At 49.9% G+C, this 18,084-nt stretch overlaps 1 protein-coding gene across 1 annotated transcript in view; it reads right to left on the bottom strand.

Annotated features, from left to right (window-relative positions):
* TMPRSS9 (transmembrane serine protease 9) overlaps positions 1-14,755 on the bottom strand; it is a 36,469-nt gene extending 21,714 nt beyond the window's left edge. Inside the window, exons 1-2 of the mRNA XM_081136342.1 lie at positions 14,578-14,755; positions 944-1,098 (exon numbers count right to left, since the gene is read on the bottom strand). Of these exons, the coding sequence (XP_080992468.1) occupies positions 944-1,073 (130 nt within the window). The 5' untranslated portion in view covers positions 1,074-1,098; positions 14,578-14,755. The remainder of the gene's footprint in view (positions 1-943; positions 1,099-14,577) is intronic.
* Positions 14,756-18,084: the final 3,329 nt, after the last annotated feature.

Here is an 18,084-nt window from a genome sequence, read left to right as displayed (position 1 = left end):
ACAGAACTTCCCGACATGTCAGCATGTTCTAGATCTGTGCTGTCCAGTACAGTAGCCACGAGCACCCGTGGAATGTGGCTGGTGGGGACTGAGGAATTTAATTTTAAAAGTTATTTCATTTTAATGGATTTAACTCTAAATATCCACTAGGGCTCGGGGCTACCATCATGGACGGCACAAATGTAGGACGACACTGGAACGAGGCACAGTGTGTAGGGGCCTGTGGAGATTCTACTGAAACATAAGAACTTTGTTGATTTTATAACTGCAGTCCCACACTGTATAGATGGGCCATCATTTTGCATGTTTCATCTGTTTTTTAAAAAAAGTTATCTTTATTGTTAAAAGTATTACAAATGTCCCCTTTTCCCCCCACTGACTCCTATCTCCTACTCCGGCCTCCCCCCCCAGGCCTTCCCCACACTATTGTCTGTGTCCATGGGTTACGCACATACACATATAAGTTCTCTGGTTAATCTCTCCCCACCCCCACCTCCTCTGAGTGCATGTTTCATCTTAAATTCTATGAATATCTACTGGGAACAAACATGAAATGGAAATCATTGTGTTGTGGGAATATAGACAATTATTCATTTTTTAATACTTCTCGAATTTCTCAAGACTCTTAAAAAGTTCATTTCCTGTCCCTATTTGTCTCCATTTCACCCCGGCTGTGAAAACTTCCTTGGAGATCCCGGCTGTGGGCAACCAAAATACGTAGGTATTAACTTGCCTGCCCACACGCCATCCACCCCAGAGCATGTGCCCAGGCCCCCGGTCTGCTCGTCTTATCCCCTGGCGGCCTGAAGGGCAGCCTTCAGGTCCATGTGGGCACACTCAGCCCTCTGTCTGGGGTCATCACAAGGACACCGCTGAGCCACGCCTGAGCGCTGTGGTGCAAGCCACCCAGTGTATGAAGCCGTGTGAGCCCTCAGCCACTTACCCACAAGGACTGCCAGGGTGAGGATGACGATGCTGGTGGCCACCACTGCAGAGAGGGCCACTCGGAAGCACGCAGGGACTTCTTTTGTTGTCCTGGGCACAAGCTGTAATTCACCAGCGGTGGGCTCCATGGCTCCCAGACGCCCAGCCAGCCACCTGGATGCCATCGAAAAAGGGGCAGAAAAATGATCAGCGCTGGAGGGCGTTTCTCTTCCCCTAAGCCATCTTGTGCAGATGTGACAGCTGTCAACAGTGCCCTAGGCACCAGCAGGCTACACTCAAAAAAGTCCTAAAACATGGATTCAATATGCTCCCCGGGGCCGCTGGGGTGCCTTGCTGGAAAGAATGTGTGAGTATCCTGGGGCTGCTGTAACACATGGCCACAAACCTAGAGGCTTAAAGGAGTACAGGCTTATTACCATGACATGCTGGAGGTCAGAAGTCTCAAAAAGAGGGCTACGATTCTTCTGGAGGCTCCAGGGTCTCGGTTCCCAGAAAGCAGAGCTGAGAGGTGGTGACGGGCTGAGCCCTGACACTTTTGCCTCTGAAACTTTTTGTCAAGAGCCAACAAATTCTCTTTTTTACATAGGGCAGTTGGTTTCTGCCACTTGCGACTAGAAGAGCCCTAAGACAGAGCCTTGAACAGCCCCCCACTGGATAATTCTCTTAGGTGCCCGAGACCTGAGCAGACCTTTACTCCAAACCCACCGCATTCTCAGCCCACAGAGGAGCCTTTCTCTCCACAGGGGCTGAATCACCTCCGCGCCTTCTGCAGAGGCGGCTCTCATTACCTCCCCTTCCCTCGGCTCCCGGCAAGCTGCCTTCACCGTGTGGGTGGAGAGGATTCATCCCTGGACTCTGACACACTTTTCCCCATCAGAAAACCACAGAGAAGAAAGCTGGGGTGACAATCCTATCCTATTTTCCTTGACAGGGCTCCATAAAGATGCCACTTGGCTGGGGGCTTCCCTGAAGGTGATGGAGTTGCTTTGGAGGCTCTTAGGGTTGAATGGCAGGCCTGGGTGTCAGATAAAATACAGGACACCCCATTAAACTTGAATTTCATATAAACAACACTTACTTCTATGGCATAAGTATGTCCCTGGGATGGCTGATTGTGTGTGTCCACTTTGCTAGGCTATGGTGCCCTGTTGTTTGGTGAGACGTTATTCTAGATGTTGCTGTGACGGTAATTTTTAAATGAGATTAACATTTAAATTGTTAGATACTGAGTAATGCAGAAGACTTTCTGTAATGTGGTCTTTTGCACGGCCACCATCCAGAGCTGATGAGAAAGGGGAGATGCGTGGGGGCGGGGGGCACGGGGCTGGCGGGGAGCGAGGCTGCATAACACTCGTCCCTTTATTCTCACACTTGAGCTGAACTGCCTTCTGAGGAGCCAAGAATCTCTAAGAATTACTTGATGAAATGTTTTAGGGACAAAGACACCAAGATTCACTTCTGTGATTAAGGCTGGAAACTCAGATTTAGTGTGTGAGCTCATTGACGTCCCCCCACCCCAAACACACACACACAGTTCATTCAACCCCAGCTGCCCCTGCTGCCCCAACCCCGTGAGTTTTCTAAGGATTCCTGTGTTCTCTAAGTTGTCTTGTCATCATCATCATTAGGGCACAGAAGGGGCCCTACTGCTATTTAGCATCGAATATAGAAGCACCATTCATTCGGTTCTCCATCTGCCTGACATTTATGACCTGGTTGCCCTGTGCTGGGCACCCAACCCTGAATGAGGCAGATGTGATTCTCTGAGCTCACAGAGCTTAAACCTTATTGGCAGAGGCCTAAATAAATTAAAATTATACCAACAATAAAGGCTTGAAAATGAGATGCATTCATGGGACTATGAGCCCGGATCTAGACAGGGGGTCAGAGGAGGCTTTCTGAGGGAGGGATGAGTTATCTGAATTCTGAAGGATAAATAAGAATTCAGTAAGTGCCCAGTGGAAGGAAGAGATGTAACAGATGTTCATACAGTAAGAACAAAGTACTTATGTAAAAAGCCCCATGGCAGGAAGGAGGGAGGAAGGGCCAATGTAGAGAAAGTGGGTCAGTCAGCTATTGCTTTGTAACAAATTACCGTGAGTGTAGCAGCTTAAAACAACGCACATTGATTATCTCAAGGTTTCTGAGAGTCAGGATCCTGGCATGTTTTAGCTAGGTCCCCTGCTCTGCGTCTCACAAGGCTGCACCCGCATCCAGGGGGTCAACTGGGGAAGGGTCCACTCTGAGCTCCTTATTGTTGGCAAAATGTGTTTTCTTGTAATTGTAAGACGAAGGTCCCCATTTTCTTTCTGGCTGTTGGCCAGGGGCTGCTTTCAGCTCCTAGGGGCCTCCTGCTCACAGGGCCCCTGACAACATGGCAGCGACTTTCTCAAGGCCAGTCAGCTAGGACCGAGTCTTACAGAGTGCAAAGGAATCGTGGGAGCTACACTGTCACTTTGCTCATCTAACATGACCTAATCCAGGGAGGGACCATGGCATCATGTTCAGTGGTTCCTCACACTCACGGGAAAGGGATTATATAGGTCGTGTACCCCAGTAGCAGAACCTTAGGAACTGCCTTAGAAGTCTGCCTACCGCAGAAACTAGCATGGGGACTGTGACCTCTGACCTTGTCATCAGCCCTAAACTTCTCACAAAGGAAAAGAGTTAGACAAGAGAGATTTCACAACCATTAGGATAGCTACTATTTTTAAAAATATATATATCTTTATTGATTTCAGAGAGAGGAAGAGAGAGGGAAAGAGAGATAGAAACATCAATGATGAGAGAGTCATTGATCGGCTGCCTCCTGCACGCCCCTGATTAGGGATCGAGCCCACAACCCGGGCTGTGCCCTGACTGGGAATCGAACCCCGATCGCCTGGATCCTAGGTCGATGCTCAACTGCTGAGCTCTGCCGGCGAGGAGGATAGCTACTATTAAAAAACAGACAATAACAAGTGTTGGCGGGGATGTGGAGAAACCTAATGCTTGTGCACTGTTTGTGGGAATGAGAAATGGGGCAGCTGACTGGAAAACAGCTTGGTGGTTCCTCACAAAATTAAACAGAGTCACCACATGACTCAGCAATTCCACTTTCGGGTAGATACCCAAAGGAATTGAAAGCAGGGACTCAAACAAGTACTTGCACACTGTGTTCACAGCAGCAGGATTCACAATAGTCAAAAGCTGGAAGCAACCCAAGTGTCCATCAGCAAGTGAATGAATAAACACAGTGTGGTCCCCTCCACACACTGGAATATTATTGAGCCATGAAAAGGAAGGAAACTGACACTTGCTACAATGTGGATGAACCTTGAGGACATTATGTTCAATGAGAGAAGCCAGACACTGAAGGGCAAATACCGTGTGAGTCTCCTCAGAGGAGGCCCTCCGAGTCCGATCCATAGATGCAGAAAGGAGAGGGTGGGAGTCAGGGGCTGGTGTGGGGGAGGGGAAGTTAGAGTTTAATAATTAAGATGCTGAATTTTATGTTATAAAAAATAAATAGGAAGGAAAAAACTTAAGAAAGAGAAAGAGAGGAAATGCTGGAAACGGGAATGTGGGAAGAAAGCTGGTGCGGGTAACTGTTAAAGTCTCAAAACCAAAGGGGACAATGGGACACACTGGAACTGTTTCTCCACAGAAATATCCAGAATGAGGGGAGCCAGCAGCAAGTATCTGCAAACAAACAAGGAAACCCAGGAGGAGCCCACCAGGCCAGATGCTCCTCTCCAAGCCTCCTGCACAGTGCAGCCATGCCCCGGCTCGACCCCGCCGTGGCCCTCCTCGAAGGGCAGAGAAACTTCATCTAGCAGTTGGCAGGCCTGGTGGAGAGCAGATAAAAATCAAGCTACAAAATCTGCCTTTGAACCATGCAAGGCTCAGAAAAGGCAGTGACTGCTTGATCCAAAAATTCTGACAGTGTCTCTGTTGCTTCCATAAAAATGGCATTTTACTTGGGCACTGTGGTGGGCAGAATAATGCCCCCAAAGGCATCCGCGTCCTGGTCGCAGGACCTATGAACACATTACCTCACACAGTAAGGGACTTTGCAGTTGGGATTAAGTCAAGAACCCTGAGATGGGGACCACACTAGATTCCCTGGGGGCCCAGTGTCATTGCAGAGTCCTCGTAAGAGGGAGTCGGAAGAGGCTGCGCTGCTGGCTGTGAAGGTGGAGGAAGGGGCCGAGAGCCAGGGATGCGGTGCCTGTAGAAGCTGGAAAAGGCCAGAAACGATTCACCCTGGAGCCTCCAAAAGGACCAGCCCTGCGACGCCTGGGTTTAACCCCATGAGGTCCACCTGTCACAGCAGCAACAGGAAACGAACACAGGCTCTGTGGGCAACACTGCCCAGTGCTGACCTTGGAGAGGGGACTGAGTGCTGATCTGGGCATTGGGCATCTTTATACGAAGAGCACCTTGAAAATGCGATCTGTCCTTCCCCGACTGTTCTCTTGGGTCATGTGGGAGGACTCACAGAAGACCAGTGTCCACGTTCCAGCCTCAGTCTGACTAATCAGTGACCCCCAAAGGCAGTTCACCTCTTCAGGCCACATTACCTCTGGTTGTTGATCAGATTTGTCCCTTTAGTGCTAGTTTTCTATGGCATGTGGGTGACAATATCATTTTTGTCTTCCCAGAATTCCTTTCTTTGGGAATCACGGTGCCCCCATGTGGTGTCCCACCCTCCTGGCCACCAGGCCTGCCAATCAGAGTACTTATTCCCTTTCTCCACATTGGTCATTGGCCCCACTGGACCCAGGCCTTCCAGTCGCAGTACCCACTCCTTCACCCAATCGGGTACCACCTCTCTCCCATAGCTGATACTCTAGAACCGCCTGAGAGTACGGTGTGACTCCTTCCTCCTTCCCCTCCTTGCTGGTCACCTCCAAATCTGGCCAGCCAGTCTACTTGCTCCTCTCCAGGGACTCTACCCACCCATCTCAGCTCTCAGGACCTTTACCCCTTCCCTGGGCTAGTGGCTTTCTTGCTAACTCCAGGCTTGCCCCTACCTACTCATTTTTTTCATACAACTGAAGATATCTGCCTACACCAGGGGTTCTCATCAGGGGCTGATTCTGCCCTCAGGGGACACTGGGTGACATCTGGGTACATCTGTGGTTGTCACCACTAGGGGTGCTCCTGGGATAGAGTGGGTGGGGGTCAGAGATGTTGATCAGCACCCCACAGTGCACAAGATGCCCGGAACTTCAGTTGTGCCCAGGGGGGGTAAGTCTGATCTATATTAACATTACTTCCCTGCTCTTCCACAGCTCTTCCCTACCCTCAGCACCAAGTTCAAATTCTCAGCCCCGACACCCTCCCAGCTCATCACTCAGCACCCACCACATCCAGCCATTCCACATTTATTCTGCTCCCAAAGAAATCCTGACACCTGCTAGAACACAGACGGACCTTGGGGACATTATGCTCAGTGAGATAAGCCAGTAATAAAAGGATGCTGTGTGACTCCACTCATAGGCAGTCCCTAGTGTTGTCAAATCCAGAGACAGAAAGTGGGATGGTAGGGACCAGGGCCTGGCTTGGGAAGCAATTATAAAGTTCTATACAGATGCACCCATTTTACAGAAACTTTGCAATGCCTGTGAGCTCTTCAAGGACAGAGCCTTCGGCACCTTCGCCTGCTCTCATGTCCCTGCAAAGTCTTTGCAAACAACTGGCATAGACAAGGCCTTTACTGCTTGAGTGAAAAGCTGACAATGTTGCCAAAGAAGAAATGGGCCATGTGCTGATTAGCTTTGCAAAGAGTAGACTCCACACCTCCAGCTGCAGCTTGTCTGGATTGCTTTATCTTCCATCTCAGGTTGAGAAGCAGAAGCTGGAGTCGTCATGGGCAAATTATCAAGTCATAAGGTAACATCCATTTAACACTCGAATTTTCCCAAACACCCATATTTCTAAATAGAAGTAAACTTCTGACAAAGATGTAAATTCATTTAGGGCTTAAAAAAAAAAAGTCAGCCAAAAAAATTACTTGGTGTTGGGTAGATGAAAAACAAATATGCCTGTTTAGATGTATCTTTTTCTTTTCACTCAGATGGAACGGAGACAGCCTGTCTCGGACAAGTGGGTGTTTTGCTTAAGAGAGAGAGGCAAAGGGATGGAAGGATCCGGAAGATCCGTGACACCTCTAACCTCAGACTACACAATCTCTTCTAGAATTTGCTTTATTTTTATTTTTTTGCAAAGATTGGGGGTGGAAGAGAGTGGGATACAAAAGCTGGGTAGAAAGAGGGAAGATAGCCGATTAGGAGAAATAAGAGAGCACAAGGGGCAACCTTGAGCTAAGAGAAAGCCCTTGACAGGATGAGGCATAATTAATTTTTTTGAAAGCCACATAGGAGGATAAGTTACCACCTGAGCTTGAGAGATACATGAGAACACCCCAGACGAAGCTAAAGAATAAATGTGCAGTTGTAAAAAAGAGAAATGAGTGGGTGAGGGACTTGCTGTCCCCAATTCCAGGAATGGTCCTAACAGTTTTGAGAAGGATCGGCGCCAGATCTAAGATCTGAAGGGGTCACCAAGATATAGAGAGGGAATCAAGATATAGAGCAGAACTAAACTGAATTGTTAGTGCTGATGTCCCCAACTTGAGCCTGTGGTTCAACCAGCCTCCAGCTTAACACATGCCATGTCCTCTGTCCCAGGCGGGAGGCAGGAGGCCTGACTCTCATCCCAACTCCACAGTGATGGTGTAACACTGAGCGAGTCACTCCCACCTGGGGTGACTGATCGTCCTAGGCCACCTGGAACTGTTCCAGCTTGAATCTGGAAATCAGGTCATCTGGCCACTCTACTCCCCTTTCTGTCTTCATCTGCCAGGAAGGGTCTGGAACAATTTGGGGGTTTCTAAGGAGGTGCTAAGCAAGAGGACTTTGTGAACTGAGCCATAGTTGTGGATGAGGCAGGATCATCTGTTTGCAGCCTCCTGGCGGTACACGGAGAGTCTCATTTTAAGGCCAACTTGTCCTTAATGCCACCCTCATGCTTGCCAGCGTTTGTTTCCAAAAAGAGTGAACCTCAGGTGCAGAGCTTTCTGGGAGGCGACCAAGGTCAAGGCCAAGGCCTAGGGTGAGGCAACTGAGATACTGGCTTCAGGGGGCAAAATTTAAGAGGGCACCAAAAACCTTGGTCCACAAGAGAAATAACATATGCAACAATTTTTTAAAATCAAAATTAAGCCCTGGTCGGTGGCTAAATTGGTTAAAGCGTCATCTAATACACCAAAAGGCTGGGATTAGATTCCTCTGTCAGGACACATACCTAGGTTTTGGGTTCGATCTCTGGTCGGGGTGTATATGGGAGGCAACAGATCAGTGTTTCTCTCTCTCCTTCCTCTCTCTCTAAAAATCAATTAAAAAAAAATCCTCGGGGGAGGATTAAAAAAAATAAAAATTAATGCCAAAAACCCATGACACACTAAATAGACATTTTACCTAAAGACAGGACCCAACCTTGCACTTGCCCAACTCATCTTGTTCTTCTTCCCCTAATCCCAGCCCCATCCTGTGCTGTCTTTGCTTAAAATGTTGGTATTTTGCTTATCAAGGACTCCTCTGCACTCACTTGATATTTTACAGTATTGCATTATGATATTATTTCTCTGGATCACCGAGTTTTTGGCATCCCCTTAAGTGTTGTGCCCATGGTGAGGTCCTGCTTGCCTCACCTAAATTTGGGCACTGGAGGACAGTAGCAATTTAAGAAAACTTTTTTTCTCTCATTTATTTGAAAAGTTGCATTCTCTTACTTGTTTTCTATTTGTATGTGTCAGCAACTAAGTTTCCTTAAAAAAAAATTTTTAGGTTTAAAAAGTAGGCCATTTAAAGAAGATTAAATAACTATTTTCATGGACTACCTACAGCTATGCTTTCACCCCCATGATCCCCTCCAGTCTGTGATTTTAATAACATCCCTGATGGCTACAAGCTTCAACCCAGACTCATCTTCTGAATTCCCGACCCATGTCCAAATGGCTACTGGAACCAGCTTCTGGGTGACCTCAGGTGACCCCCTTAATCTCCACTTCCTGGTGTTCACACTCCTGTGTAATCTCCTCTCCCTGAGTCTGATCAGGACCTGTGACTTGCTTCTAAACAACAGACTATGGCAGAGGTGATGGGACATCACTGTCATGATTATATGACAGTATGTAAGACTCTGTCTTAGCAGACTATAGCTGGCTTGATGAAGTAAGTGGCCATGCTGGAAAAGCTAGGACAAAGAGCTGGAGGTAACCTCTAGGAGCTGAGAGCGGCTACCAGCTGACAGCCAGCCCTTCACCTGTCAACAACCTGAATGAGTTTGGAAGTGGGTCCTTCCTCAGTCGGGCCTTCATATGAGAACACAGCCCAGCCAGCCTTCTGATTATAGCCTCATGAGACCCTGAGCAGAGGACCCAGCTAAGTCATGTCCAGACTCCTGACCCACAGAAACTGTGAGATAATAAACAGAAACTGTCAAGCCACCAAATTTGTGGTAACTTGTCACCACAATCCAATGACTAACAAGAACCTCAAATCCAACACACACCAAACTGAGTTCCTGAAAGCTCTTCTCATGCCCCCTAAGTACTTGTTCCTCCCACAGTTTTCCCTCTCAGACAGAAGTTCCATTTCTATGATCACTCTGGTCAAAAGGTCATTGGTGACACCTTTCTCAGATCCCCCATGCAGTCTGCCTGACAATGCTATCAGCTTCACCTTCAAAATATATCTCGAACTGGGTCACCTCCACCCTTTCTACCCTAGGAGAAGGAGAACATCACCTTGGCTGGCTGCTTCCATCCTCATCATCAAAAATCTGAGTCAGGCCATGTCCCACCTCTGCTTGAACATCCCCATGGTTCTCATTCCCTGTGGTCCCACCCGATCTTTGGTTTCTGTCTTCAGCTCCTATTTCCTCCCTCCCTTCGGTCCAGCTACATGGGCCTCCTCATTGTTTCTCAAACACACCAGGCATAGTCCAGCCTCAGGGCCTTTGGACATGGAACGCCTCCGCACCTGATGTGCTTATCTATAGCCTCATGATGGTCACCTCCCCATCCCCTACTTAGTTTTCTCCTGAAATTTGTAAGCAGTATTCATGGGAGTAGATGACAGGATGGTTTCTTCCAGGGTGCAGAGCCTGAGATCCCCTGGAGTCCCTTTAGGAGAAGTGGCTGATCCTTTGAGAAGGGAGCCAGGGAGAGAACAGCCACAATGTTCTCTCCACTCTTTACCCCAATATTGACCAAGAGAGTGAGTTATCTCACTCTGCCCTTTGGCCTTGCAGTTCGAGGATTACAGTTTGATAACTACGGCTGGTATATTGTTCATCAAGAGAATGGAAATCTGTTGAGAGAAATGCATCACACTAAATATTTACATTGCATTATCTGATTTATTATCACCACTCTGCTGGGAGGCCAGCCATATTCTCATGGAAGAGGAAACAGAGGTGGCACAGGAGCTAGGCGACTTGCCCAAGGTCACAAGATGTGATGGTTTGAAAGCATTTCCACAAATTCTTTGTCATCCTCTTTTTGGCAAAGTCCAATTTGCCCCTCTTTGAGTGCAGACTGTACTTGATGACTCAATCTTAATGTGCCAGAAGCTATGGAGTATGACTTCTGAGGCTGTTATAAAAGGCGAGTGACTTCCTCCTCACTTCTCTGGAATCACTCAATGGGTGATCCCAGCCTCCATGTTGCGAGGGTACTCAAGAGGCACTACAGAGGGGCCACCCATGGAGAGAAGTGGGAACCTCCTGCAACAGCCCCACAAGGGAGCCATTCTTGAAGTTCAGCCCCAGTCCAGCCTTCAGATAAGGCAGCCCCAACCAGCAGCTTGACTGAGAGACCCTCAGGCAGAACCACTCAGATAATCACTCCCAAATTCTTACCCACAGAAACTGGCATCATAAATATTTGTTTTTCAATCTGCTAAATTTGGAGATAATTTGTTATGCAGCCACCAATAACTAATACACAGGATTCCAGAGTCCATGACCCTTCTGTCTGGTTTTCGAAGTTCCCTCCCAGGAAGCACACGCTCTTCTGGGTGGCTCATCCTGCACCCGTCTCTTCATATCTTCCTCAGCCCCACCCCCTGCAGCCTGCCAAGTGCCTGCCATGAATCTGCTCCTGCTTTTAATGGACAGTTTTATCCAGTTGGTTGAAACAGTGGTTCATCCTCTCCAAGGGGAAACAGAATGCTTGGGTTCACTTTCTTCCAAGCAAGGTGAGCTATCAACGTCAACAAAACCCCTCACCCCTAACTTCATCTCGGTTTGCCCCTGGCCGCCTAAACTTCTCCCCCAACTCACTCTCAACTCTGTGACCATCTTGCCCACCTGTCTGCATGACTTTTTACTGTCTCCTAATCCAAAGTGATCCTGCATTTTGGAATCTCCCATCCCACGTGTCTCCCCATTTTTGGTCCCACTGCAGCCAAAGCCTGTTTATGGAACAGGCTTCACTTGTCTACACCGCAGCCTCTCCTATTTCTCCCCATCCACTTCCTCAGATTCAAACCAAGCCAGGAAAACCTCCCTCCCCTCTGCCCCAGCTTCATGAAATAAATCACTCAGCAAGCCTAAAGGAAACTTAATAAGTTTGGTCTGCTTTTTTCTTTTTGTCTATGGACTTTTTGTTAGGTTTTCATGGGAAGAGGTATTTGTGAGAAAACTATTTGCAATGATGATATCTTGTGTTCTTGTAGCTTTATAACGTGCACAGGGGAAAGGGAGTTAGAGATCCTGAGGGCGGGGGATTCCAGGGGAGAAGCCAATAAACACGGGTGATACCCAGGAAAATAGATAAAGTCTAAAGACGCCCAGATTCGAAAAAGAAACTTCCAATCACTTAGGACTCCTGTAATTTAAAATGAATACAGGTCCTGAATGCAATGGAGGGTCCCCGGCTTAGATCCCAGGACAGAAGGAAGACATGAGTGGGAACATGGGAAATTAGAATAAAGTCTCTGAGAGTGTTGACAATATTAATTTTTTAGTTGTGATTATCGTGCTGTGGCTATGTAAGATTTTAACACCAGGGGAAGCTGGGTGAAGGGTGGACCGGGACCCTCCCTGCCATCTTTGCAACTAAAATTATTCTGGAATCATTTTCTTTAATTAACAGAAGTAAAGTGGGTAAAACAGCAAAGCCTTATGCAGATATCAGCCAACAACTCTGAAGAGGTTAATCTCCGCATTAATTTTAGAGCCACACGGATTCACATAATTAGCTTGGAACAGCCATTTCCTTGTCCCCGCTTGTGGGGATCTGATGTGCTTATGCCCAGAGAAGCAGCCATGACGCAAAGTCCACACGGAGCACCTGAGCGGCTCACAGACTTCAGTAGGCTAAGTTAGGCCTCAGGGGCCAGCACAACTGTTCTCATTTTAGAGATGACAAAATTGAGCCTTGGAGAGACTATCTCCTCTCTGTCTCTGTTTCTGTCTCTCTGCCTCTCTCTGTGTCTGCCTCCATCTCTCTGTGTCTCTCTCTCTGTCTTTTTATCTCTCTGTCCCCCTCTCTCTATCTCTGTTTCTTTGTCTCAGTCTCTGCCTCTCTCTGCCTCTGCCTCTCTCTGTCTCTCTCTCTGTCTCCCTCGCCTCCTCTCCCCCTCCTCTCTTACACATATGCAGTGCCTAGACTTCCAAGAATTCTTCCCCTTTTGCTAGTGACTTCTCAGTCACAAAATGGGCCTCTGCTACTCAAGGACCCTGCTGTCCAGGTGAGGCAGGTGAGCCATGAAGATAGGGACCAGAGACAGCGGCACCCACATGGCTCCACATGTGCACCCCCTCTCCCTGCCTGTCCCTCTCTCCTTCCTTTCCCAAAGGGCGAGAATAGCAGCCCAGCCCCACGCACCCCCTGCTTCGGTTCCAGCTTCCTCCAGGACCGACAGGACTCACCTGGCCGCGGTCAGGGGAGCACCTGCCTTTACACATGCACTCAGCAGTGCCACCCTGCCACCACAGCCCTGCCACGGCTCCCTTGACAGACGGCTGTGATAACCGGAGCAGAGCTTTCCGTAGCAGGCTGTCCGAGTCCCAACCTTAACAACAGGCTGTCTAACACGCTGCTGCTGTCTACAGACTGCAAGCTACACATTTTGCACCCTAAACCTTCAGAACTCTGCAGAGAGAATTTTGAACACCACACAGACAAACAACAGGGATGGGGCCCAAAGCCAGAACGGGCTGAAGGTCCACCCACGCGAATGCACACTGAATGAGCACACGGCCACACATCTGGGCTTGTGTTTGCTGGGACAAGAGGGCTGCCCACTGCAACGTGGACTCAGGTTATGTGGCTGTTAGATTCGTGTGAGCGGCAGTGACTCCTGTCCCATTTTCCAGATGAGAAAACTTGTAAGGGGGAGTTTGCATATACACACTCATACACACAACCTCATGCAACCACACACTGTTGCAACTAAACCATACATAACTGCACACATGTGGTCACAAACTTAGTTATACAGACACACAAAAACACATAATCATATACAACCGCACACACTCAATGACACAACCACACACAATCATAATCACATGCACAGCCACACACAATCTCACACATATGGTCACACACATGACACAGCCACACACAATCTCACACACACACCGCATTTGGCCAGGACCACAGGCAGGCAGGGTGGGGTCTGGGTCTGCACGATCAGTGCCCCACGGACACAGTCGGAGGTACTATGGAGGCCATCACCTCTGCTTGTCAGATATTAAGTCCCACAGTCACGATGCACAAAATGTGTCACTAGTTTGGCCAGGTTCACAGAGGCTTCTCTTCACAGTCCCAATAAGTGGACACTGGGGCCAGGGGGCCTGGTGGATGTGAAACCGTGTTCCCCAAACCTCTGGCCACTCCAAAGCCCATGCCTTCCTGTGTGGGAGCCTGGCTTTGACCCCTGAAAGATGGGTAAGGAGAGTGAGGACCTTGGCCATCCTCAGCCAAATAGTGGGAAATACGAAAATTTCGAATCAGACCACGAGAACTTGGAGAACATAAAAAATGTGTGCCGGGAATGGCTTTCCTGTGACGTGTAACTAAATTCATGACAGCCCCTTCCCCGGCAAAGACAACCCCACTCCAATTTCAGGCCTATAACCACACCCTCCCCAAACAGTTACCCCCAAATCCTTGTCATTTATTCACTCACCAGTAACTAAGAAGCTGAGCCAGGGACAGGGAGGGAAGCAGAACCTTATCAAACACGGGGCAGTCTAACCATCTTTGTCCATCTGAGTTCTGCCGAAGCCCGAGCCCCCACCCGCACCCCACCCCCACCCCCAGGCTCCGGGCTGAGGCACCACGCTGGGTTTTAGTCTCACTAATTCACAGAACTGCAGGCGAACTGCCGTAGGGGATGGGGAGCCGCGGGACCTCCTGCCCGCAGCGTGCACCCGCGTGTGCGCCGCATCTACACTGACCGCCACGTTCACACACCCCGGAGGTGTCTACACAGCCCGTCTGCGCCCACACAGCCTGTCCACGCGTCTACAAAGCCGCGTCCACACAGCGCGAGGCCCGAGAAAACTGAGGGAGGGGCCGCCCTGCCCCATTTCAGGAGGGGGCGCCGCGCTCAAGGACCCAGGACTCACCGCGCTCCGCTCCGCCGAGGCTGCACCGCGTCAGGCTCCCGCTGCGCAAACCAAGCCCTGGCCTTAGGGAGCCGGGCTGGGCTGGGGCGGCACCTGGGCTGGGGGCGACACAGGTTGGGGGCGGGACCTGGGCTGGGGCGTCCTCCCCCCCCCGCCGGGGCATCGCCCTCCGCCCACCTCCCTCGTCAGCCCCAGGTGCGTCCTTCCCCCGCGCACGTGAGCCCCGCCCGCCGCTCTCGGAGCCTCGGAGAGGACGCCGCGTGCGCCGGCCCCCCGGGCGCTCAGGAGCCCCCCGCCCGGGCGCTCACCTGCTTGGGGAATGGGCCCGACCAGCAGAGGGAGGGGGCTGGGCGCCCCAGGTGCCTGGGAGCCAGGGGTCGGGTGGTCGGTCCCTGGACCCCCGGGCTGCCGCGGAGGGAGCGGGCGTCAGGTGGAGGGCAGGGCCTGGGCAGGTGCGCCCGCGTGGCAGGTGATCCTGCCCAGAGGGCAGGGCAGGGTTGCAGGGATCTGCGGGAGCAGCTGCGCGGGGCGGGAGAGCTTCGGGGAAGGGGTGCCCTGTGTGAATAACTACAGTATTTTTTTTTTTTTAAATATATCTTTATTGATTTCAGATTGATGAAAGGAGAGGGAGAGAGAGATAGAAACATCAATGATGAGAGAGAGTCATTGATTGGCTGCCTCCTGCACTCCCCCGACTGGGTATTGAGCCCGCAACCCAGGCATGTGCCCTGACCGGGAATCAAACCCTGATCGCCTGGATCCTAGGTCGATGCTCAACCGCTGAGCCACGCCCGGCTGGGCAACTACAGTATTTTTTAAAATAAACTTGATTTTAGAACAGTTTTGGATTTACAGAAAAGTCATGAAAATCGTACTAGAGTTTCCATGTACCTGGCACTCAGTTTCCCCCATTATTGACATCTTACATTAGCTGGGACGTGGTCACAATTAACAAACTAATATCAACACATTATTAACTAACACATATGCTTTATTCAGATTCTTCAGTTTCCCCGACCTCTGTCCAAGGACCCCACCTGACAGGTGACTCATCCCCTCTGGGCTGTGACAGTTTCTCAGACATTCCTCTTTCTGGATGCCCTGGGCAGTAGTGAGGAGGAGGGGTCAGGAGTTTGGTAGATGCTCCTCAATTGCCCCATTTGGGGTTCTTCAGGTGTGTTTCTCAGTCTGGCTAGAACAATGGCTTGACCCCTCCTTTTTTTAAATTGATTTCAGAGAGAGGAAGGGAGAGGGAGACAGAGAAAGGTCAATGATGAGCGTCTTCAATCGGCTGCCTTCTGCATGCCCTCCACTGTGGAGCGAGCCCACCACCTGGGTATGTGCTCTGACCAGGAACTGAACTGTGACCTGGTTCGTGGGTCAACGCTCAACCACTGAACCACACCAGCTGGGCTGTCTTGATCTCTTTTGATGCACAGGGCAGTCCATCCTCCCATCCCACTTCCATCTTAGATTGCCTGCCCTCCCTCCCTTAAAACCACCATCTTTGCTCAGGATACTTCCAGGATATTCTGAACTAGTTGTTTTACCACCGTTGGCTGCAACATCTTTGTGCCCTAAATAGTGATTTACTGTTTTGGGAAGTGCTAGGGGAGCTGTCCCTCAGAGTTCCAGCTGTCTGCAGCAGGGTCCATTTATTGAGCACATACAGATTCTCTCTGGTGCTCAAGATTATCCTGCAGAAGTAGCTGTCACCCCTCTGGCAGGGTGCCCAAGAGGGCAGTGAAATGTCCAAAGTCACCCAGCTCCAGACCTGGGTTCTTCCTACTGTTTCCTCCTTTGAGCCAGGACAGCTGTGTGGGGAGGAGCCTGCAAACCCTGGGGGCCACCCTCCTCTCTCCCAGGGCATCCACTGGGCTCTTTCTGGAGCTCCAGCCCCTTCACCATCTGGTGACATGCCAGTGCCTTCCACACATTGCTGGCAATCCCCTCCCCTCTCCAGCCAGGGCCCTCATCCTCCATCCTTGAATGCTGGAACCAGGCAGGCTCACCTCCCCACCTCAGCCTAGAACCGCCTCTTCTGAGTCCCTTGGGCTCAGCTAACAGTTGCCTCCTCCGGGTTGCCTTCCCTGATACCTGCCTTCCAAGATGGAGCTGAGGGCCTCTCCTGCACTGACCTGTGTCCTGTACTTCCTCACCAGGCTGAGCCACCTGAGCCAGAGCAGGATCCAAAACTCACACATTCATCCCTGGGCCCATGCAGGGGACCTGGCACACAGCAGGCACTCAATGAAGACTGGTTGAGTGAGTGAATGAATGAATGAATGAATGAGTGGATAAATGAAAAATGTGTAGGATCTAGCCTTAGTAAAAGGGAATCACTGTGCTCAAGATGCTCAGCTGTGCACCCCAATGGAGCAGAACCAAAACATGCTCTTTCTAGAGCTAATGTGTAGCTACTACTTCCACTCTGAAAAGTGTGTGGGGCTCTCCCCACCCGGGCACCTGTTGGGCTCCGCCACCCTCACAAAGGCGTCACCCACCATCAGTTGTGTAGGATGGACAGGCCACCAAGTCAATACAACTACTCAGTGACGCCCAGGCACCTGACCTCAGGGTCATCCCCCGACCGGCGGCAGGTATGTCATCACCCCCATGTCACAGAGGACTCAGAGACAGAGGGTAAACAACCTGCCTAAGATAGCTCTGAGGCACTCCTTTTAGAAAAGCTTATTGGAGATGACTAATAGTTAACATTTACAAACAACTGTGATTTTAAATATTCTAGAATTACCTTGTAGTGATTAAGTCATCCCTTCCCAGCTGGTTTAAACTAGGCTTTGCAGTGTCTGCCCTAAACGTCGCTGATGGTTATATCTGTTTTCTGTTGGTCTCATAGGAGTTGGGGTTTTTGCCCAAGAAGGGGGTTGGTGACTCTGGCACCTGGAGGGTTCCACCCATCTCTGCTGGAATCTCTGCTGGCCCTGTGCAGGCTGGTTGGATTTGGAGACATGCCTCCTGTATATATGTAAAGAAGGGGTTGGTGGCCCGGCCGGCATGGCTCAGTGGTTGAGCATCCACCTATGATCCAGGAGACTGAGGTTTGATTCCGGGTCAGGACACATGCCCGGGCTGCAGACTCAATCCACAGCAGGGGGCGTGCAGGAGGCAGCTGGTCAATGACTCTCATCATTGATGTTTTTCTCTCTCTCCCCCTCCCTCTCCTCCTCTCTCTGAAATCAATAAAGACATATTTAAAATTTAAAAAAAAAAATAAAAAGAGGTTGGCGACAACAGAACATTTGTCCCAACACTCTGGCCAGCTCCCTTGGCTGCAGAGCCCACATCTTTATAATCTGCATTATTGCTGGGGGTCTGCACTCTGGAGCGTGTCAACCAAATCTGGCCCACTGCCTGTCTTTGCATAGCTGCTTGCTAAGAACGAGCTTTATGTTTTTGAATAGTTGGAAAATATCAAAAAGAATACTTCACGATCTGTGAAAACTACATAGAACTCACATTTCAGTGTCCACCAATAGTTTTGGC

The sequence above is a fragment of the Miniopterus schreibersii genome (genome assembly GCF_964146895.1).
Source record: "Miniopterus schreibersii genome assembly, chromosome: 4".
NCBI lineage: Eukaryota > Metazoa > Chordata > Mammalia > Chiroptera > Miniopteridae > Miniopterus > Miniopterus schreibersii.
The sequence above is the reverse complement of the archived record's forward strand: the minus strand, read 5'-3'. Positions and strand labels throughout refer to the sequence as shown.